This window comes from Homalodisca vitripennis, unplaced genomic scaffold, assembly GCF_021130785.1.
Source record: "Homalodisca vitripennis isolate AUS2020 unplaced genomic scaffold, UT_GWSS_2.1 ScUCBcl_1445;HRSCAF=5085, whole genome shotgun sequence".
Lineage (NCBI taxonomy): Eukaryota > Metazoa > Arthropoda > Insecta > Hemiptera > Cicadellidae > Homalodisca > Homalodisca vitripennis.
This window is the reverse complement of record NW_025777598.1, coordinates 103,411-126,183: the sequence shown is the minus strand read 5'-3', so window position 1 is coordinate 126,183 and position 22,773 is coordinate 103,411. Positions and strand designations below refer to the sequence as shown.

The 22,773-nt window shown below is 33.9% G+C and overlaps 1 protein-coding gene across 1 annotated transcript; it reads left to right on the top strand.

Annotated features, from left to right (window-relative positions):
• Positions 1-1,213: 1,213 nt before the first annotated feature.
• On the top strand, positions 1,214-22,241 carry LOC124371470 (RISC-loading complex subunit tarbp2-like). The gene is made up of 5 exons (XM_046829803.1): positions 1,214-1,394; positions 3,945-4,063; positions 13,721-13,870; positions 14,925-15,036; positions 19,778-22,241. The coding sequence occupies exons 1-5, from the start codon at positions 1,223-1,225 to the stop codon at positions 19,912-19,914; spliced, it is 690 nt and encodes a 229-aa protein (XP_046685759.1). The 5' UTR covers positions 1,214-1,222; the 3' UTR covers positions 19,915-22,241.
• The last annotated feature ends 532 nt before the right edge of the window (positions 22,242-22,773 follow it).

The following is a 22,773-nucleotide window of genomic DNA, read 5'->3' as shown; positions in this document are numbered from 1 at the left end:
ATTTCATCCATTATAATATTGAAAAGGAAAGGTGACAATATGCTTCCCTGCCTTACTCCTCTCTCTGTTTTTAAAAGTATCTGTATATTTTTTCTTCAATTCTTACCCTGTTTTACATATGCCGTACAGGTTCTTTATTCTTTCTACTATTCCCTCACGCAATCCTCTCTTTCTCATACTCTCCCATATCCTTTCTCTCAGTACCTTTATCATACGCCTTCTGTAGGTCTATAAAACGCTACCATTGTATCTTTTCCGTATTCCCACCTCTTTTCTAACACTTGTCTCATCACAAAAATAGCATCCACCGTTGACCTACCTTTCCTAAAACCACATTGTTCCTCTCTTCCTGTTTCTTCCAGTACTGGTCTAATTTTCTGCAACAGTATTTTTTTCATAAATTTTTTGTGTATGGCACAACAAAGTTATTCCCCTGTAATTCTCGCATTTTTTGCTTATTGCCTTTCTTAAAAAATCGGCACTATTATTCCCATTTTCCAGTCTTCTGGTATCTTCTTTTCCTTCCAAATCACTCTCATCACTCTGTACAACCATTGAATTCCCAATGGGTCCGCCGCCTTTATCATCTCAGCCGTCAGCTCGTCTATTTCCCGCAGATTTCCCCTCTTTCATCTCTTTAACCGCTTTTTCCCAATTCGCACATACTAAAATCTTTCATCTTCTGTCCTCCCCTGTCATATCTCTTCTTTCCTCTTCATTTTCTGTTCCTTCCAGTAGTTCCTTAAAATACTCTTTCCACGTCTTCAAAACCTCTTTCTCCTCCCATTTGATTTCCCCTGAAACATCCACCACCTTAGTCAACATTTCTTTAGGTTTCGTCTTGTTCCTTATCACCCCATAAAAAATTTTCTTATTTCCTTTGAAGTTTGATTTCAGTTTTTTTTTCAAAATCCTTCCATGTCCTCTCCTTTGCCTCCTTCATCATCTTTGCTGATGCCCTTGCAAGTCTCTTCCATTTATCCCTCTTTTCATTTGACCTATCCTTAAACCATTCTCGCCAAGCTCTATTTTTGTTTTTAACTGCTTCAGTTTAAAAACAAGCATAATCTCCAAGTTTAACTATGGGATAAAATTCAAGGTTGTTTCAGTACAGCCGGTTCCTAAAAACACACTGGCTGTAGAGGAATGTTTATTTCTTATAATCACTCTACTCTGTTACCAAGTGCTGAGCAAAAGTGTGTGTGTCAACAGGACAGGGAATATGGTTTCACCGTATGAGGACAAGATTGGAGGTAACCCAATAGGTCTCCTGCAGGAACTGTGCATGTCGCGACGATGGCCACCACCCACCTACTCGACCGAGCATGAGGAGGGGTTACCCCACGAGCGCCAGTTTACCATCGCCTGCCTTGTCTTTAAGTTCAAGGAAATAGGTAAGTTAAACTTAACATCTTAACTGAAATATTTCAAAATATATAATCTCAAGAAATTCATTTGTTTGTTCTATGGGTAATCTTAAATTACTTAATACACTGAGACAGTGAGAGTAATTTGAGGGTTGATTTTTCTGGTTGGGGAGTAATTGGAGCTAAAAATTCAGCTGGACCATACATTTATCCCATTAAAAATTATATTGTCAATGGTAAAACACATAATAATTGTGATTCATATTTATTTTGAATTGTTAACATTTTTTATGCAGATACATATTTTAATGCACTGGGCAACCAAAAAGTGTACTTTCAAGTGATGTTAGTGTTAGTTAAATTTTTTTCTTCATTATAATTAAGTTCTCTTTTTAAAACCAAAAATAATAATGTATAATAAATGTAATTTAGTTGAGAGAAATCCTCGGAAGTTAGCTTGCCTTGCCAGTATAAACAAAACACATTGGCAGTTCTAAGGTTAACAATGGCTGATGAATTTTATAACTTTTTCAATAAAATAAAGTAGCAATGGGATTCAATAAATTTTTCATTGTTTCCTTATTTGATGATAAATATTGCTATTATTATGAACTAGATTTGACTACTAAATAATGTGAAAAAAGTACGTACTAATCATTCTCTAGTAACAAAATGGAATATTTAAGTAAATTAAAAAACTTATATTGAATGGTTTGTAAGTGTATTTATTAGGTATGTATGTAGGTATACATATATCAGTCATTTACTCAAAAAATCAACATGCATTTTAACACATTCACTGCTGATTTATACTGATGATTTTGAGTAGCATTTCTACGCCTTACGCACTAACATGTTTACTGCAGTCAAATGTTTATATTGTAGGATAAGAAGTTGAGGAAATGTCTCATTGCATTGAGTTCTAAAAGTACTATTGTGTTGCTTTCAGTGACAGGATTTTCAGTTTGGTAAGGTTGAGGATGAGGACCACCTGCTGTTAAAATCCCATGTTACATCCTTTGCGAGGAGAGATAGCAGGCACTTTGCCTGTTATATAATTTTGATCGAAGGGGGAGGGGGGTACTTGTTCATTTCCAGCTTCTTCCACTCCAAGTGGTCAGGCACTTTGTCTGTTATATAATTTTTGATCAAAGGGGGGGGGGGTACTTGTTCATTTCCAGCTTCTTCCACTCCAAGTGGTCAGGTACTTTGTCTGTTATATAATTTTGATCGAAGGGGGGGGGGGGTACTTGTTCATTTCCAGCTTCTTCCACTCCAAGTGGTCAGGATAGATACTCCGACATGCTTGCAAAAATTTTTTTAATTCTAAGGGAACTCCACAGTAAACTAGATTTACTGTTCAACTATGTTACCCCAATATCTCGACATTAGCGGTTGGTGATTTGTTGTTCCTGGCTATCTATCTATGGGGTTGCCCAACTATTAGTGACATTGGTTTTTTTCTGTACCTGGTGTAGGTATAGTCAGTCTAGAAGGTATGAAAAGCTCAGGTAATAGAACCCATAAAGGCATGAACCATTCGGGGTCTTAAACTAATTATGGAGATAATTAGATGACAAATTGCTATTCGAGTTGAAATGCACAGTTTTCATTTGCCATTCTTACAATTTAAAATAAATAAGTAATCGAAAGTAAATAAATAAGTAACTTCAGCAATTGAAAAGGGTTTTTTATGAAGATAGATTACTGAACAAAGGTTTGCACACATTATGTAGTCTTTATCTCTTTTGTTCTGAATAATTTGTACAGCTTTCTGAATGTTTTAACCCTTCCCATGCTGTAGACGGATATGTTAGAATGGTAGAGTTTGACCAAAACGCCAAATACAGTTATATGCGATATTATAGATTATATCTCTTGGAGGTTTTTAGTTTACAAAAGGCCTTCAGAATGCCCACTGCACGCTCAGTGCTTGCTGTTGCAAAGGAAGTATTTATAAATGACCTTCACTCTGTGACAGGGGGAGGGGAGTGCCCTTTGTCTTACTCTGATCACCTGCTCATCAGTTCTTCATCTCCTACAGAACCATAACCAAATATACATGAAATACTTCTTTCTCGGTTGTTATGAGTGTGCATCTACTACATTATTCTTCATCGTTTGGTACTGTTAAGATTAGTTTGAAATATTTATCTTGTTTTTAGTCAAATGTAATTAAACCTTTAAGTTTAGTTAAATTTTTACAATGAAACTGAAATGTATTTGAAATAAACAGTTTTGTAAATAGATCTTTTTTATTCGTATCAATAAATTCGCTAATTTTAAGTAAAATGCCATGTTTTATACTTTTTTGCTTTTACCTATTATGATTTATTTATAGTAAACATTTGCTTTTAACTTAAAGAAACACAAATTTTTGTCTTGTCTCGATGTTATAGGAAAGTTAATGGACTTATTAGTGGCGTGTGAAGGGTTAAAATCATATATAATTATTTGAAAGCCTGAAAGCTCCATTGTCACATAATATGGTCAATTCAGTATGAGTAATTTGATTAAAGACACTGATGAAAAGCTCAGTTCTCTTAGATGTAAAAATGATGATTGCTGTTTATTCAGGTATGGGAAAGTCCAAGAAACTAGCCAAGCGACAGGCTGCCAACAAAATGTGGAACAAACTCAAGGATATTAGTGTGGAAACCAACAACATCTCATTCAATCTGGAGGACGATGATGAGGTAAGTTTGTTTTTACAGATAAGACCCTTTCCCAAGCTAGAATATGATTGTAGACAATACATAACATTACAATATGTGTATATCATTGTGATTAATGTATATTATGTAATATATACCCAAGTTTGACATTTATGATTTGTCTATAAAAATCACAAATTAAGTGTGTTTGGAGAAGCTGGTAGCAAAATAGTCAAAGGTCGAACTTTGAATCTGAGTTAGGATAACTGCAGGTTCAAGAAACTAACTTTCATCCTGTAAAACCCAGACCCTTTCCCTAGTTCTGTCTAATAAGATCTTTGTACAGGTCATTACAGAAAACGGTTGTACAGGAAGACGAACAGAACATTGCTTAAATGGAATCCTCCTTAAAATTAAAAATATTGGCAAAAAGATTATGTAGTAAAATAAGAATTGTAATTTTCCCCACATTTTCATTGGATTCTCAGGATAGTAAAATTTGACTGATTCTCAGCTAAGCTGTTGTGGGCAGTTGTGCAAAGTTTGTTGTTTTCAGTTCAATTTAAACATTTTTCACTGAGAGGAGACCATAGTAAAGTTAGACTAAATATCTGTTTAATTATAGATTGACAGTTTGAAGTCAATAATCAATAGTCAAACCACTTTATTCCATAATATGTACAAGATACATAGTGCCACTACAATAAAACTAAATACTACTATGAATTTAAAAATATAAATAAATAATGGTAACATTGGTTCATTGAAATTATAAAACTTACATCTTAACAATTTATCTTTAATTATTCTTTAAATGAATTTAATTGGTTTTTGTACTGAAATATTCCTCAAAAGAATATAGAGATAAATTAGTTAACCCTTTGGATGCCAACGTACCGTGTAATTACGGCCGTCGGCTACTCAACTGAAAATCGCCAACGGCCGTAATATAGGTACGTCACGTTTTTCACCTGTAATTTTCTTATAGTTCATCTTATTGCGCGAAATTTTGGACTAATCAATAGTCGATTAGTTGCTTTGCAACCACAAAGTAAGTTAATTCGTTTATGGACTGTTTGTTTGGGTCGTATTTGAACTTCGCAGCTGTTGAATTGTTTGGCCGAGATTGAGGTTACGTTCGTGTTGCTATGCATTGTTTACGTTTGTAATTCTCTCATTACTTTTGTTGTTAGGGCATTTTTACTATGCCCCTTTTATTAGATTCATTGGTACTTTGGGATTATACAGACCACACCCAGACATGAATCGTTATTTGACATTTAGCTTCAACTGATTAATAGATTAGCGTAGAACAATATTTCGTCGATATAAAACAGGAATTGTCTTATCGCAAACCTCTCCCCATCCTCAGACAGTTGACATTTAGCTTCTACTGATTACTAGATTAGCGTAGAACATATTTCGTCAGTAATAAAACAGGAATTGTCTTATCGCAAAACCCCTCCCCATCCTCAAACAGAGGTCAAAGTCGAGCGGTGTAGTAGATAACGTGATTGCAGAGTCTCGCCCGCCCCCGTTCGCTTTGTTGTACTTTCGTATTTTACCCCTACATTTCTTCTCCAAACACAAAAATTCAACCAAAACAAACATTACCCAAACAAAAACTAAACTCTTTATTGAAAAAAAAACACACAAAAAACTTGTCATTATTCTTGACCAAACTCCGCCACCCAAAATGCGAATGCCTCCGGCCGAAGGTGCTTCCGAAGCTCGCGCTGATGTCAACGAAAGAAAAACAATCCCTCGAGATAGTATCTATCAGTAAATATAATTCTAGAGGGGCTAATCAGAAATATAAATTGAATTGTAATGGAAAGGCAATTATGTACCCGTGCAAAAAACTTAAATAATCATGTGATGCCGCGCGCGGCCTGCCGTAATCGGGATTCTCGAGAAAGATAAGATAACAGCGACCACAATACCGATCACAATACCTGGAAATGTTTGTTGATTGATGGAATGTTAGTTCTGTTACTCAAATACAGTAGACTCCCGTAAGTTCGGCCTCGGTTAGTTCGGCCGCCGCTTTAGTCCGGCCGGTCGGCTGAGCATGAGTCACACGCACTTGGCGCCAGCCATGAAAGCGGGGCAGCACGTCTCTACTAACAGTGCCGTTGTATTCTTTGGTTAGTTTACTGCTCTGTCAAAACAGCTCATCAGTTCGTCTCGAACATTCATACTGGGTGGTGCTCGTCATTTTTACAGTAGACCTACAAAGAGTCAGTTATTTTCTTTTAGTTTGCGTTTTGTACTGTTGTTTATTTACTCGTGGGTTTCTGTGATTTCTTTTGTGTATGTACAGTACTGTTGTTTTCATAGTTTTTTTGTGTGTGTGCGTGTGTGTGTGTTTGAACAAAAACTGTTTTGCATCGTGTTTTAATCTGTTTTTAAAATGAGTGAAATGCGTAAACGTAAGTACAAGTCAATGGAACAGAGACTACAAGCTCTGGAGAGATTAGACAAAGGAGAATCCGTGCAAAAGTATTTGCAAGGATTTAAACGTGGGCAAAAGTACAGTCAACGACTGGCGACGCAACAGAAAAAGTATTGAAGGCTTTTGTACACAAATTGATACCGAAAAAGTTCTAGAAAAGCGTTGCACACTAAGGAAGGCCAAACACGAATTGGTGGAAGATGCTCTATGGTTGTGGTTCGTTCAAGAACGAAAGACGAGGAACGCCATTAAGTGGACCAATATTAAAAGAAAAGGCCATGATCTTACACTCAAAGCTTCAACCAGAAGAGGCGTTCGTGGCTAGTGATGGATGGCTCTCTCGTTGGAAAAAGAGACACGGCGTACATTTTATTGGAGTTTGTGGTGAGAAGTTATCAGCAAACCCAAACAGCGGCCACCGACTTTTCTGCAAGATTTTTAAAAATTATCGATGATGAAAACTTTTGCCCAGAGCAAATATACAACATTGACGAAACTGGGTTTAAATTTTTAAACTTCTGCCTAGAAAAAACATTTGCCACCCCGCAAGAAACGTCTGCTCCAGGGTTTAAAACCAGCAAAGACAGGATAACAGTCGCCTTGTGTTCAAATGCTTCGGGGACTCACAAGTTACCCCTATTTGTCATTGGCAAAGCAGCAAAACCGAGAGCGTTTATTAAGAACATAAACATGGACGCTCTCCCAGTGTATTATCGGTCACAGAAATCAGCGTGGATGGACACGTACTTGTTTCAGAGAATGGTTTGTATGCGAATTTGTTCCCAAAGTGAAAAAACATTTGGCAAAATCGAAACTCCCCGCCAAAGCACTTCTACTTCTTGACAACGCGCCTACTCATGATGAACATCTTCAGTGTGACGATGAAAAAAGAAATTAAACTGCTGTTCCTACCACCCAATGTAACCAGTCTTCAACAGCCGATGGACCAGGGGGTCATTGAGTGCTTCAAGAGGAAGTATCGTCGTAAGCTACTTTCGGAAGTTCTTTCCAAACTGGAGACTGATGACAGCTTAGACCTTACCCAAAGTGTTGAAGTCAGTTAACATGAAGGATGTTGTGTACATGTCGGCCAAGGCATACGACGAAATACCACCATCCACGTTTGTAAAGTCTTGGAAAAAACTTTGGCCAAATATAGAAGATAGCGTAGATCAAAACAACACAACAGCAGATGAGCCAAACAAACATTCTTGATGGCGAACCTGATGACAATGCAGCTCTATTGCACGACCTTCAGCAACTACCGAACTGTGGTCCCATTGTTGAAGAAGATGTTTTGGAGTGGATCAACATGGAAAAGGAGCTAGACAACGAGGTTCTGAATGATGACGAAATCGTCGAGTGTGTCATTCGCCAGGACAACGAGATGAATAACGACGCAGATGGTGCTGAGATTGAAGAGAAGAAGACGAAGAAAATAAAATGAGCCACGCTGAAGGAAAAGCAGCTTTGCAACTGGCAGCTACTTACATCGAACAGCAAAAAGAAGCAACTGCAGTCGATGTAATTTTTTATTAAGAAGTGGCGTGAGTTTGCACATAAAAAATCATTAGAAACAAAAATTCAGAAAAAAGTGACAGATTATTTTAAGTGTTAAGAAGCTAAACCCACCAATGTACAGTGCAGTACTGTATTATTTTATTTTATTTCATTAGGTCTGTGGTTTTGTAAATAAAGCGTTACTCTGTGTTGTATTCTATGTGCAAGTGTTTGATTCCTACACGCATTGATTCCCAACATATGCAGTATTACCGGTGTTTTATTGGTAAGTACAAATTTAAAATTAGTTTAGTAGTTAATTCTGTGTTGGTAATGTTTGGAAAGGTTAATTTTACGGTTATATTTCATAACTTTTATTGAAAAATTACCCTTGCAAACAATAAATGGGGCATTTTTTAAATAGGCATCGGTTAGTTCGGCCGCTTTTTAAGTTTCGGCCTAGGGTCCGGTCCCGAGGTGGCCCGAACTTACGGGAGTCTACTGTACATGTTTTATGTTCTAAGTTCATTGAAAAAAGTTTAAGCGAATCTGACCTCATTAACAATTGATAATCTTTGTAAGTTTGTAATTTTGTAATTAAAAAGTTGTTTTTTTTTCGTTCTACAATGTTTGTTTATAATATATCTATAAATTTATATTTTTGTGTTCTTCATAGTGGTGTGGTTGGTATAATCCCAAAGTACCGATTTGTATAGTGTCAAATATTGATTTGTGAATATAGTGTAAACATTACATACAACGTCCATGCAAATTACAAAAACTGTGCCCGTGTCACATTTAGTGAAAAAAATCATAACTGGACTTCTATATAAGGTAGGCTTTTGAAATGTTGTAATTAGGTTAAGGGTTAGATATAGTTTACTAGGATATAACAGGAAATCAGCATACATTTTCTTTTAAACCACTTATTTGTGCTAAAAAAAAAATGTTTTTTTTGGAAATTTTAATTTTTTTTTTTCTTAATTTTTAACTTTTTTATAAGTTTAAATTACATTTATGCAACTAAAATTTACCAACAGAACAAGGGCATTTCATAAGCAAAATAATGGTAAAAAAATCATCAATATATCTGTTAAAAATTAAAAAAAGTATATAATACATTTAGTGAAAGCTTGCAAAACTGCTGTAAATGCCCTTGGCGTTTCTGGGTAGTACTTTTGGAAAATGGGCTGGCATCCAAAGGGTTAAATAATCCTTTACTTCTTTTTTTAATTTTAACAAATCTGTTTCAATTGTAAATTTTGTTGGTAAATTATGTAAATATCTCACACCTCTGTAATATGTTTTCTTTTTGTAAAATTCAAGATTGTGTTGATCGATATGTCTATTAAAACGAGTATTATATGTATGTTTATTAGGTTTTAGTATATGATCAAAAAGTTGTTTTACATAAATTATTGATTTAAATATGTGTAAACCATATACTGTCAGATTTCTAAGTTGAGAAAAAATATGTTTAACAGAATCTGTATATCTTAAATGTTTCATGACCCAACAGTTTTTTTGTAGGACCAATTTTGAAGTTACATTAGACCAAGATAGTTGAAAAAATTACATAAGAATATTGTAAGTGAGTGACCTCTTAAAGAGTTAGAGAGTATGGCAGTTTTATACAGTTCCATGACAAGAAATTTTGTTGAGATTGTTCCTTGGTGAATTTTTAATCCAATAAAGAATGTCTGACTCAGGTCTACTGTTCATTAAATACGTCTTATTCACATAGCAACACAAGAATTGACAGCTTTCATTATCTGATATAGAAGTCTCCTTTGAAGCAAAAGTTACCTGGGCATCCAGAACACGTACACTGCTGGCTGGATAACATCATACTCATATGTGCTGAAACATTTTTGTATTCTTAATACTAAAACCAACCCTACTTTGAAGACATGTATTATTATTTTGTTAGATAAAAATTCCCACATGTGTTTTTAAACATGGACGCCTATGGGCAGATGCACACAACATCAGTGTTTTTGCCTATAGGCATCCTTTTTGGTTTATCAAGAGCTAGTTTCCTTTTTAAATATTGGTATGTATATAATATATCCAGAACATCATGACATGAAATACAATATATAGGCAGGGAAGTTGCATAAAACACAGTTAACAATAGTATAACTTCAACTCTTAACAAAATGAGGAACTAATATTGGTGCCAATTGATAATACATAGCAAGCTCTCCCATAGGTGCTTGCTGCTCCTAGGTTTGTTCTTATTGCTGTCAACACATTTTACTTCAATGTTGAGGCACTTTTGTGTCGACAGAAGGTGCTAATCCCTCCAATAAGTTCAAATAGCATGTAGGTGATATGTGCAGAGCTATAAGATATGTACTAGGGTATGATTGGCCTTGTTATGGATGTCATTTTGAGGACTTTATCCTGAGATGTGATCTTAAACCCTCTAAGTGGCAAGCGCCGTCTGAGACGTATGATTCACGCCGCCGCGAAGTGGCAAGCGCCGTCACAGCCATTGCTTCACATTTAAGGCTGTTGCTCCGCAACCGTCCATAATTTTTAGGCCTAGTTTGAACTATCATATTCTCCATGAAATTTCCTATACATATCATATAGTATAGTGTGTATTAATGTTACTAATGTTTGCTGGCTTAAATGAATCCAATGGTTTTCGTTTGACCTGGCGGCAGACGAGAGAACAGCTGTCTACTCGTCTCGTCACTGTTTTGTTTGGCGACTTTGCGTATTGTTATTGTCAGTATATTATTGTTTATATCGCGTTGTATGTGTTACCGGTAAATGTTTAGGTTATTCGTTCGTCATGGAAAATGTTGGGGTACTTTGGGATTATATCGACCACACCAGTATGAGGAACACAAACATATCAATTTATAGAAAAAAAAAACATTATAGAACGAAAAAGCAACTCTTCAATTACAAACTTACAATGATTATCAATTGTTAATGGGTTTCCTGTGACGCCCAGAAAGCAGCAATATCAAGGATAAGTGAGTCTAGTGGATTTTCGCCTTCAGCAGCAACTGCCGACCGCCACGCATATTTTAGATGTAGGCAATTAGTCATGATCTTGTAAAAAACGAATGGCCCCCTCTTCGCTCCTGGGTAAATCCCAAATTCTCATAGTGTCACCCATCACTAATCTATTATACACACAGTAAAACACGGAAGTACAACAAAGCGACGCACTCGACAGACACTTCGGCACGAAAGTACAAGAATGCGGCGCACCAGCTGAACGGGCGGCGATAATCTGTAGTCACGTTATCTACTAGATCGCTCGACTTTGACCTCTGTCTGAGGATGGGGAGGGGTTTGTGATAAAACAATTCCTGTTTTATATTTACGAAATATAATGTGCTATGACAAACTAAGCCACTATTATAGTCCCTACACTACTGGGAGGAAAAGACAAGCCCCTTCTAGTGACTCGGGAGTAAAAAAACCAGTTTATACATAGATTTAGTTTTTCCCATCTAACTTTTTTGTTCTTGTAAATAGAAAAAAATGTATAAGAAGTAATTTGTTTAGAATAAAATTGTGTATATTCTGTGAATTTAAAATTATTTTGTAGCTCCAGTAGTTTCAAAGTGACGGACAGTAGAACTTAAAAATAATTTTTTCTAAAAAAAATTTGTTACACATCTACAATGATATTATTCTGAAAATAATGGTAAGGCACCAAATATTATATTTATTCTTATTATGTAGTTCATAAGGAAAACAAAAATATATAATGTTGCTAGGTTATCACTTAGATAATATTTTCTAAAAATAAGTTTAACGATCACGGCAATTTACCCAAAAACGGCCTGCCACTGAGACCACAAATGACCGCCACTTAGAGGGTTAAGTAGAGCCACAAAATCAGTTCTTTTGTCAAGTTGAAGTGAAGTCTTCAAATACCTCAGAATCATTTGTGTGTTTTCAATATTTGTGTGGAATAAATGACAATATATTGCATAAATGGGATTGGAGTAAAGTATTTATACATTTTAACAATCAGTACTACAATTTAAAAATATTAATGTATTAATAGTATGAATAACTATCATTAAGATACTAAACTCTTATCAAGTACAATCCAGTTAAGGCAAGTTATCAACATATTCTGGTTAGAAATGGATAGTATTCTGGTTATAAATGGATAGAGCTTATCTTATCTCTTGTGTGTCTAATGACCTGTGAGTGAGTAGCTCAGTCAGCAGTGTTCAGACATTACACTTAGGATCATTGGCTCAAATTCCAGTCTATACATGAACTTTTTGCTTTGTCATTGCTTTAAATAATCATTCTTACCTTGGCGCTTGAATTTTTTATAGTTTTAACTTATTTTTCTGTTATTTTGGTTAGTTTTTTTATAATTAGATTTAAAGTTTTAATTTAAATGGCTAGAAGAGAAGTTTATAAAAAGAGCTCGGCAATACAAATTTGATTACAAGTTGAAAAGAACATGAAGTTCATTCTACTCCGAAAAATTGCCTTAAAAAAAGTAAAATGTTAATAAAGAACCTTACTAAAGAGAACGAGAAGTGAATAAAAAATAATATTGACATGAGTTGTATCAATTGATAGCTTGATTTGAAAGTTTTTTTATCACTCCTGGTTATCTGCACATATTTATGGCCAGTAACTCAAAAAGGCTTTATATATATATATATATATATATATATATATATATATATATATATATATATATATATATATACACATACAAAATCTTGTTTAAAAGTTTTAGTGCAATCATTAAATCGTTATATAATCCCAAACATTATAACATGAAAATTCATGTTAACTTTCCTTAAATGTTCTTACAAAATTTCGCTAAACATTTAACTGAATGTGGGTATCGGTTATTCTAACTGATAACTTTTCAGTATATCCAAGTGGGCTGAAGATTTTAAAGACTACGAAAACAAAACTATTTAGTGAAAAAAAGTAAATAATTATTCTTGTAACTTTAAAATTAAGTCACTTGAGTTAATTTCAAATCCTCACATTTAATTAGTGGACTAGGGTATTGGATATTTGCTATAGTTTATATGTTATAAAAAATATATGTTTATTGTAGTATGTAATGGAAAGAAATGTCTGAAATCCTATTATTCTTTCAAATTATCCATCGTTAATAACAAATTTTAAACAAAGAGCGGGGTTTACTTACTGATCTAGATACTTTTTAGTAGATCTTATAAAATTAATTTTAATTAAGGAGGATTTACTATATAGAATCTTGGAAAATGTTCAGTGTTAAATTGTGATTAAAATAATATTAGCAGTTATCAGTTTTAAGTACTAACCCTGGTTTAACATGAAAAACAGACTTATAAAGTGTGTGGTTTTCTATTGTAAGTATGTACTTTTAATAAACAGATAACCGTTGTATTCAAAGTTGGAAATACTTTTAATTTTGTTATTTTTATAGCTTTTTCCTGTAGTAAATCTAAATTATATTTTATTCTAAACACATATCTGTTGAGAGTGTAAAAAAATTGAACAAGGTAATTTCCTAAGAATATATTAAGCGGACAGGTCGATTCCCAAAAACAAGACGTACCATAACCTTTATCATAATTAAATTTGTAATTCCTTTATTTCATGAATTATAAGTATTTTGCAGCTGTGAGGTCAAGTTTTTATTGAGTGAACTGAATGAAAGATGTTAAATTACATTTTAATTGTAAAGTTAACCTTGGTGTTGGGTTTTCTATAGTTGTAATAAATTTTAAAATATTTGTTGTCAGATAACTCAGCGCGTTTCCCAGATCAATCACGAATTTGGTGAACTGAAAGAGGCAAAAATTCCGACCTTGACGACCCCACATAGTCACAAGGTGTCTCAGTTTCACAAGAACCTCAAATCTTCTTTTGGTGAAAAGCTTAATGAGTTACAGGTTCGTATAGGACTTTTTCTTCTAATTCCAAAATCAATTTGCAATTATTAATTAATTATTGTAACATTTTTGATTATGTGTTTTTTATTATACATCAATAATGTATAATAATTAAAATTAACGTGTTTAGATTTTTATAAAGCTATCTCAAGTAAGTTTTACTCAGTTATTACTTATTTTGTTATTCTGTAAAGGAATAAAAAGAATAGAAATTCTGGGTAGTGCAAGGGTAAATTTTACATTGAGAACAAATTTACTTTTTCCTGTAGAAAAGGACTTGTAAGTTTTGTTTTTGGGAATCAAAAATTAAATAACACTGACTCTTTACTGAAAAGATCACATTTGAAGAAGTATTTGTGATAGTTAATAAACAAAGTAATGTAATACTAGTTTTATAAATATATACGCTAAGTTATAAATTTGCTTTATACAACACATGTTTTTAACAATATTGACATTCTTTTGCAATTTTTAAGTGGCGATCTTAAGATTTTTTTACTTTTACAAATTCTATGTACTTCTGCAGTCATGGCGAATGTTTGCATTATTTTTTCAGGAAGGATGGAAAGTATTTTGTTTGTATTAAATAAATATTTATTTTGCATGTAACAAATGCCTTGACATTTTTCCTAATGTTTTTACGCAGTCAGTTGAACCATGGTTTGGAAATGTCCTTCATGGAATTAAAAAAATTCAAGATGTATGAAAGAAGTTAGCATAATTACTTTGTTCTAATTAAATAATTTGTTCTAGTTTTTAATAATTACTAATAAGACCTCCTTGTGTCAGCTTAGTTTTCAATGTTATCAGTTTAGTATCATCTTAATTAAGTTGAATGCAAGTAACATGAAAAATTACATGTAAAACTCAAATGATAAGCCTGGAGCATTACATTGTCACACTACTGAAATGTTTACTGTTGAACTTTATTTAGTCAAAATATTATTAAGACCTTTGTAAATGGATGTCACATTTATACATTATACCTAAGCAACATCTATATATAAAAATTCAGTGATGATGTTTATTTCATCATGAGGTGATTTGTTTGCAGACGGTTGTGCTGAAGAATCAGGGCTTCAACTTTGTACAGTTCTTACAAGAAATAGCTTCTGAGCAGCAGTTTGAGGTCACTTATGTAGATATTGAAGAAAAGTCCATGACAGGTTAGTATGTAAACTATAGGGTAGATTGTAAGTGTATTTTATTAAAAATTAATTGTATTTGTAAATTTCTAATAAAAATCTGTTGAGTAGTCCTTACTTTTTTAAACCTTGATAGATTCCAATGTCTCTAAAATTAGAATACATGAAAGCATATTTATAAGTTAAATTACATCAGTAGAATAATCTAATTATTTTGCTTCATTCATTGTTTGGTGTAAAATAAAGGCATGCCCTTGTGAAACCTTGTCTCTCCAGTATGATGTTTGGAAAGCGGCTAGGCCCATCGAAAGAGGTTTCCAGTTTAAAAATTTCCAGCAAGGTAAGGTGTAGAATGAAAAACACATTTCTATGCAATGTAAGAAGCAATGCAAAATATACTCTGCAATATTTAATTATAGTAGTATATTTTTATTATTACTTCAAACAGTTAACACAGTGTTATTATATCTTTACGTCAGAGAAATAAAGAGATAATACTTGGCTATCTATTAACAGTGTCACTCTGAATTCGATGCTAGGCATGAAGAAATTGTGGAAAATGAGGCAGTGGACAGGTTGGTGAGAGCTGAAACTGTGTCACAACATAAAGGTCCAGAACCTTTAATGGCTTCACCAATTTAAAATAAAAAATTCTGTTACAAAATGGGTGGCTGGAGAAGCTTTCCACTACAGGAAAAGTCACCCAGGTCTGAGACAATCAAAAGTTGTATATGTTATTTATATCCTAGGACTATTGTTGATCGAAGACCAGACATCAGATTATTGTTCAATCTATTAATTGGGCGTTACCCACTTAACTGTTTAAGATGGGTATCTCTTGAGCTGGACATACGTTGGTTCTGCACGGTCTCCAAGGAAACTGCTATACACATACGAGGGGGTACCAAAAAAAAAAACCGGAATTATTTTATAAAAATGATATATTATCAAATTTTTTTACAATACGACCTTATCTCCTTCAAAATAGTCTCCATTACAACTAATACACTTGTCCCAACGGTATTTCCATTGAGCAAAAACATTTTTTGTAGTCATCTTTAGAAATGGCTGCAAGCTCGAGCTTAGTTTTTTTCTTAACCTCTTCAACGCTGTCAAATCGTTGACCTTTCAAGCCTCTTTTCATGTGTGGAAATAAAAAAAAGTCGCATGGAGCGAGGTCAGGCGAGTAAGGTGCGTGGGGCAGCGGAACCATGCCGTTTTTGGCTAAAAACTGCCTAACTGAGATGGCTGTGTGTGCCGTTTCGTTGTCATGGTGGAAGAACCAGTCTTCAGTCTGCCACAAATCGGGTTTTTTCTGGCGAACACTGTTGCGCAATCTTCTTAAAATCTCCAAATAAAATGTTTGGTTGACAGTCTGACCTGGAGGAACAAACTCTGAATGAACAATGCCTTTAGCATCAAAGAAGCAAATCAACATGGTTTTGATGTTTGATTTGACTTGCCGACATTTTTTTGGACGAGGTGAAGATGGCGACTTCCATTGGCTTGACTGTTGCTTCGTTTTCTGGGTCATAACCATAGCACCATGACTCATCACCAGTAATTACCTTTTCCAGAAAATCGGGATCATTTTCGAGATGTTCTTTCAGAAGGCGGCAAGTTTCAACTCGATGTGCCTTTTGATGGTCAGTCAGAAGTCCAGGAACAAATTTGGCAGCAACCCTTTTCAGTCCTAAATCTCCTGTTAAAATTCGCTGAACCGAGCTCCAAGTTAACCCACTACTCTCTGATAGTTCCTCAATTGTCTGTCGACGGTCGGTGAGTACAAGTTCATCACGAATTTTCTCAATATTTTCGTCCGTTCGAGAGGTTGATGGACGTCCAGAACGAGGTTTGTCTTCAATCGACATGTCACCATTTTTAAATCGAGCGAACCACTCGTAGACCTGAGTTTTCCCCATAGCATCATCTTTGTAAGCTGTATTCAACATTAAAATAGTTTCTGCAGCATTTTTACCAAGTAAAAAACAAAATTTCACAGCTGCACGTTGTTCACTTAAACTTGCCATGACAAAAAAACGAAACAAGAACAAAACAGGGTTAGCGAAAACAGTCACTACGAACGAACAGAAAGCACTAGGACAACGGAACTGGGGTCATTGAGCTCGCAATGGGTTTGTGCGACACACGCGTAGCGGCAGGAATGTGTATTACACGCTGCCGGCTGCCAGCAATACAATTCCGGTTACTTTTGGGTACCCCCTCATACATTCTATGATAGGAAGCAGTTGTCCTGACTATGTGGAGACTGTAACAGGTCAAATTACGACATTTGAATATTCACGGGGAATTGGCAGACTGTGACGTCAGTGAAATTGGCAGACTGTGACGTCAGTGAATCACATGTTGTTGTCGGAATTGAGATTTATTTAATTAATAACGAAGAAATTTATTGAACTTTATACAGGAAAAGATTTGATTAATTAAAATGAAGTAAACATAACCAAAATTCGTGTTTTACAAAAGCACTAAATAGAATTACGCAGAAAAGCCAATTGTGGGATAAATGACTTGTATATTGATGACGTCATAAAGCACATGTTGCTAAAAATTTAAATAAAAAGCTTTGAAAAAATAATAAAAAGAAAATAGAAAGACTTAAATTGATTAATTATAGTAAACGTGATAAATTTCGACAATTATAAGAAAAGAATCAAATTATATTTTATCGTAAAGACGCTGATTTGAACGGGAGAGGGGATGAGTATTGTTTTGAGTCTGTATGTGTAGTTTTATACGGAGATTCCTTCTTCTCTTTCCAGACTTGAAGCAAGGAGGTTGTGTGCATTCTCCTGGGATAGTAGTGATGAAATTAATAGGAAACTGTATTATGGTGTATTGAAATTTTAATGAAGGATGGGATATTATTTTAGACTCTTAAATTATCAAAGCAAGGTGAGTGGAATTTTATGTGTATGGACAGTGTGACATGGAATAAATTAACGTCAAGGTCACTTGGTTTGACTTTTCTTTGAATATCCCATTTATAAAAAAGTGTGATAGGAACTTTAATGGAGTGATATTAAATTTTTTAAACACTACTCAACCTATTTAAAAACCTGAGATAGACATAGACTTGTTGTTGGTGACAACACCACAGACATTCAAATTTAATAGTAATTTGGTATTAAGTTGGAATAGTGTCACTTAGCTAACATGAAGTAATTTACATCACAAAGGAGAGGGAGCACATTTTAAATAGTGATTGGCAGAGAATTGGGACAGCAAATTGTTTATCTGGAAGGTGGTAGAGTTTTAAGCAGTACCAAGGGGACGCAGCTAGTTTGGGGCAGATTTTTGAACAAGATGGCGACCAACACCATCCGGAGAAAAATGGTATAGCAACGTGGGACTGGTAACAAAAAGGCGCACAATTACATGGGGCGTCAACAACACTAAAAACCGACACATAGCAAATTGACACAACTACGAGGGGCAGATTTCTCTACAAATTGACGCAGTCAACGTAGGGTGATCCACATCAAATTGGAGCTGCAACAAGGGACTTGCAACAAAATACCGCAGCCAACGTGGGGGTGACTTGCAGCAAGACATCTTCACAGGCATTTCTAAAACCCACTATAGTGGGATTTTTAGTTCCTTCTGACGTCTGTTCATCAAGAGCCTTAAGATGATTTGGTTGTCTAGATTTTAGTGTTATGCCACAAAAGATCCCCAGAACCTCATTGATTACCCTCTTGCACAGTCAACCCTTAGTATCGAATTGTAAAATAAAGAGCAGAACATATACCTAACAGGTGAAATAGTGATGAAATAGACACCAGCACTGCGTAAATCAGGTGATCGACAATAATGGGCAGAGAGGCAGCACACCTAAGGTTATAAATATAAATATGATATAAATATAATTTATATGATAGTCAATACAATACTTGATTTTATAATGTGTTCATAAAGTACTGCACCGGTTCAATATTTTCTGAACTATTAAAGATAAAGTGATAACACTCATTATACAATTATTGCACCTAAAAATCTACTCTTTGAAGTAACTAACACTTTTCTGTCATATCAGGAGTACGGCCTACAAGGGGTCAGATGAGAATCTTAAATGAGATCATAGTTTGAATAGTACATCAAGTTAAATGTATCTATTAGAAGAACACTAAGCCGGGAATCTGACCTCAAAAGGTTCACACTCTAAAAATGGTGCTGGTTTACAGTTTCAGAAAGTTATAATGTAGGTTCTATTGTAGACGGGTTAATATTCTTTACTTGGCTGAATTTGGGAAAGTTAAACTTTGTAAATGAATACTGGACATAGTTATGCTGTGATGTCAGTAGCTGGTGCAAACCGTCTTTCTGAAGCCTCTGTTTGTGAAGCTTGTTACTTATTTAGTTATGAAAATTGTAATAACTGTTGTTTTACAGTTAATTATGTTTAAAAACCTCATTAGAAAAAACCCATTTCATGTACTGATACTTTTGAGATAACAACATTCAGTGAAATTGCCAGTAATTTTGTGTCATTTGATTAATTCTCATTTAATTAAGTTAGTAATATAAAAGAACAGTTCAGAAACAAGACAACCATCAATACTGCAGAAGATAAATTCAGTACAATTGTTTAAATAATTTGTCAAAACTTAAAACTGACATACACATTGTCATTAATCTGGCACTGTGTATGACATGCAGGTGAAGAGGTAAGGTTGTAGTGTCAGGGTGTCATATCATCATAAGTGAACAAACTGTTACCTCTCATATGGTCTGTCCACAGGAAAGTATCAGTGTCTGGTACAACTGTCCACCTTGCCTGTAGCGGTGTGTCACGGCTCTGGGAATAGCTCTAAGGAAGCTCAGACGGCTGCAGCACACAACGCTCTTGAGTACTTGAAGATAATGACGAAGAAATGAACATCTCCCGGACCCGAACTGGAAGGAGACTGTTGGTAGCTGCCTCTTCTACAACCGTATGGAGTCCGACATATGACTTATCCCCTAGGCTCCATACGGTTGCAGCGAGCGCAAAGAATCCACAAGTCTCCTCTTCATTCGGCTGGTACCAAACACTTTGACGACGTCCACTCGATGGGCGTGTACAATTATTTTCCCTGAGAATAGATTTTCCTTTCTTGTTTGTGCTACCTCATTAAGTGTTGCACTGAGCTTTTGCTTTTAGATGTTTATCGTGTCTGTTGTCGAGATGACAAAAAAAAATGTTCATGTCTGTTTTCTAGACAACAACAAAATTTGAAATTGTCTAAAGGGAAATGTAATATCGGGGTGGGACCATCTTGGACAGTTATTTCAACCTCTTTACTCGCAGATTTTTAATTTTATTAATTTTGCTGACGATTTAATCTTAAATGTTATTGTTTATTGTTACCTGTCAAACGAAAATTAATTATAAAGTTCTATCTTTACATTAAACAAGATGTTATTCAAGGTGTTTTTTTTTATCTTGAAATATTTAAATTAGAAATTCAAATTGTTTCTTCCAAATTTATGACAGTATTTTTATACTTACATTCAATTGTACTTTTAGAATAAAATGTCTTATTTTTAACACTTGTTAATGAGTTCATAATTGGCTTGTCATTTTATTTTAGAACACATATCATTATGTTTCAGAAAATCGTGTTGGGAACGAACATTGTGATTTTTATGTCAGGCTGTAGTAATTTGTAATGTTTCCATAACATTTTTGTTATATTTCTGCATGATAATTACAACCTAACTCAATTCTGCAGCTAATTATTCAGTTGTTAATTGTGTTAAGACATTTGTGGAAATTAACGATGAATTGACACTTTTGAATGCTGCACCTGTAATCCATGGCTCTTTTTAGAATAATGATTGTTTTTAATAATTTCAAACAAATAATTGCTTGCATTCAGTATATGGTATAAATGTTTTAATGAAATGACTCGATTCTTCTTACTTTGTTCTTTCTTGGAAAACAATTTTTTTGAACAATTAAGTTTAAAATTTATAAATATTGGGAACATGTAAATAAAACACATTTAAAAATGTTTCTTGTGTTCAGAATAATTGTCAATACTTTTTAGCAAACATTGAATTAGATTTTGTATTGTTTTATGTGTAATATAATTTGAAACATAAGTTTTTACACAATGTAACTTACAATATTAGCATTTGCTGCTTTCTCTCATTGAATCATTTTAGTAACATGGTTAGTTAAATCTTAAACAACTGATTCTGTCAAATTACGTAATCTGCATTTAACACATCTTCATCAACACTTGTCTTTTTCCTCCTTGCCAAGATTTTTAATTTGGTCAAACTATTTGTAGATTTTCATCCAGTAAGTACATGGAAGATTTGTTGTGGTATGTATGTAAGAAAAACAATATTTTAGTTCAGTTTTAAATCACAAGTTTTATAAAATCTAAAATTGAGGTGATGGAAAATAAATTTTAGGTTTTAATCGATTTAGATTTGTACTCATCATCAAACTTTTTTAAAATAAGTATTATTTAAACATTAAAAATATAAATAAGTCTTGTTGGAAAATCGCAGCACTGTGAGTTAAAAAAGGTTGAATTTTCTTTCCAAGGTGGTCCAAATTTCCAGAGCAAGGCTGTTTATCTACAAGCTATACTTTGCATAGAACTAGTGGGATTTTCCCCTTCTCACATTTGGAGGGACACTACCAGAAAATTGCAAAAAAGGAGAGAAGTTCTGTTTTTTGTTCACTGTGTCATCTTTTTTTGTGTTTTGTATTTTTTGTAGTTTTCCTCTGGTGAGTGCTGGTTTTATGGACCGACTACTTTTGGAAAATGGGCATTATTTTAATGCAAAGTATAGAGGTTGTAATATTTGATCTAGTTGTAGTTATAAGTTTAGTTCCTTAGCTATAGATGTATGTACTTTATCTTTGACGTATTTTAAAGATTCAATAGTATAAAGAAAGCATAATCACAACTGATATTGTTAAATATGTTCTCATTTCTTAAAAGTTGATTTAAAATTGTGATGCCTGTATGAACTTTGTTAATTTTGTTGCTGAAGAGTTGAGCTATTTAATTTTCAAGTGTTTAAATTTGTGTTGTTAGAACGAAAGAGTTAATTATTTTCTTTTCATGTAGATATGGTTTAAAATAGAATAAGTATAATTTGTCAATCAATTTAATCTGTAACCACCTCATTGTCAAATTAATTCAGAATTCCATCTGTATCAACTTTTGAGAAGTTATGTGCTAGTAAAAACATAGAACAGATGATGTGTTAGAATTGATACTTTTTACTCATACATACCCAAGGTTTAACCAAGTTTTTAGATTATTCTGTAGGAAGAAGTGTTATACTTGTTTCTTCTGCTTATAATCTATCTAATGGTTATGCTTACCAACCTAATACTCAGTTTATTGACACCGTATGTTGAACTTGCCAATTAAAAGAGTAATAAATCAAAACTTAAATAGTAATAATTTCGTTTGTTTAATTATCCCACATAGTCTCTGTAAGGTTTGTAATGAAACTTAGGTTAAGTTTGATATGAAATATAGTGCAAAAAGAAAAAGAAATATTCGGTGGAGAAAAATCTGAAAATTACCAAGTTGTATAATTTGTATAAATTAAATTATAGTGCCTGAATTAATAATAGTAGTGAATATTGAATCTACTAATTTAGACATGTTGAGGTAAAACTTGTGCTTCTGCTATGATTAAAATTAATGTTTGTGCAGCAGTGTAAAATTCATAATTTTAGGAAATACAAGTTGTTATGCAGCAGTTGTAACACAAGATATT

Coding starts and splice junctions, on each gene's coding strand:
- LOC124371470 (XM_046829803.1), top strand. CDS start 1,223: ATGGTTTCACCGTATGAGGACAAGATTGGAGGTAACCCAATAGGTCTC. Junction 1,395..3,944: donor CTTTAAGTTCAAGGAAATAG/GTAAGTTAAACT, acceptor CTGTTTATTCAG/GTATGGGAAAGTCCAAGAAA. Junction 4,064..13,720: donor ATCTGGAGGACGATGATGAG/GTAAGTTTGTTT, acceptor ATTTGTTGTCAG/ATAACTCAGCGCGTTTCCCA.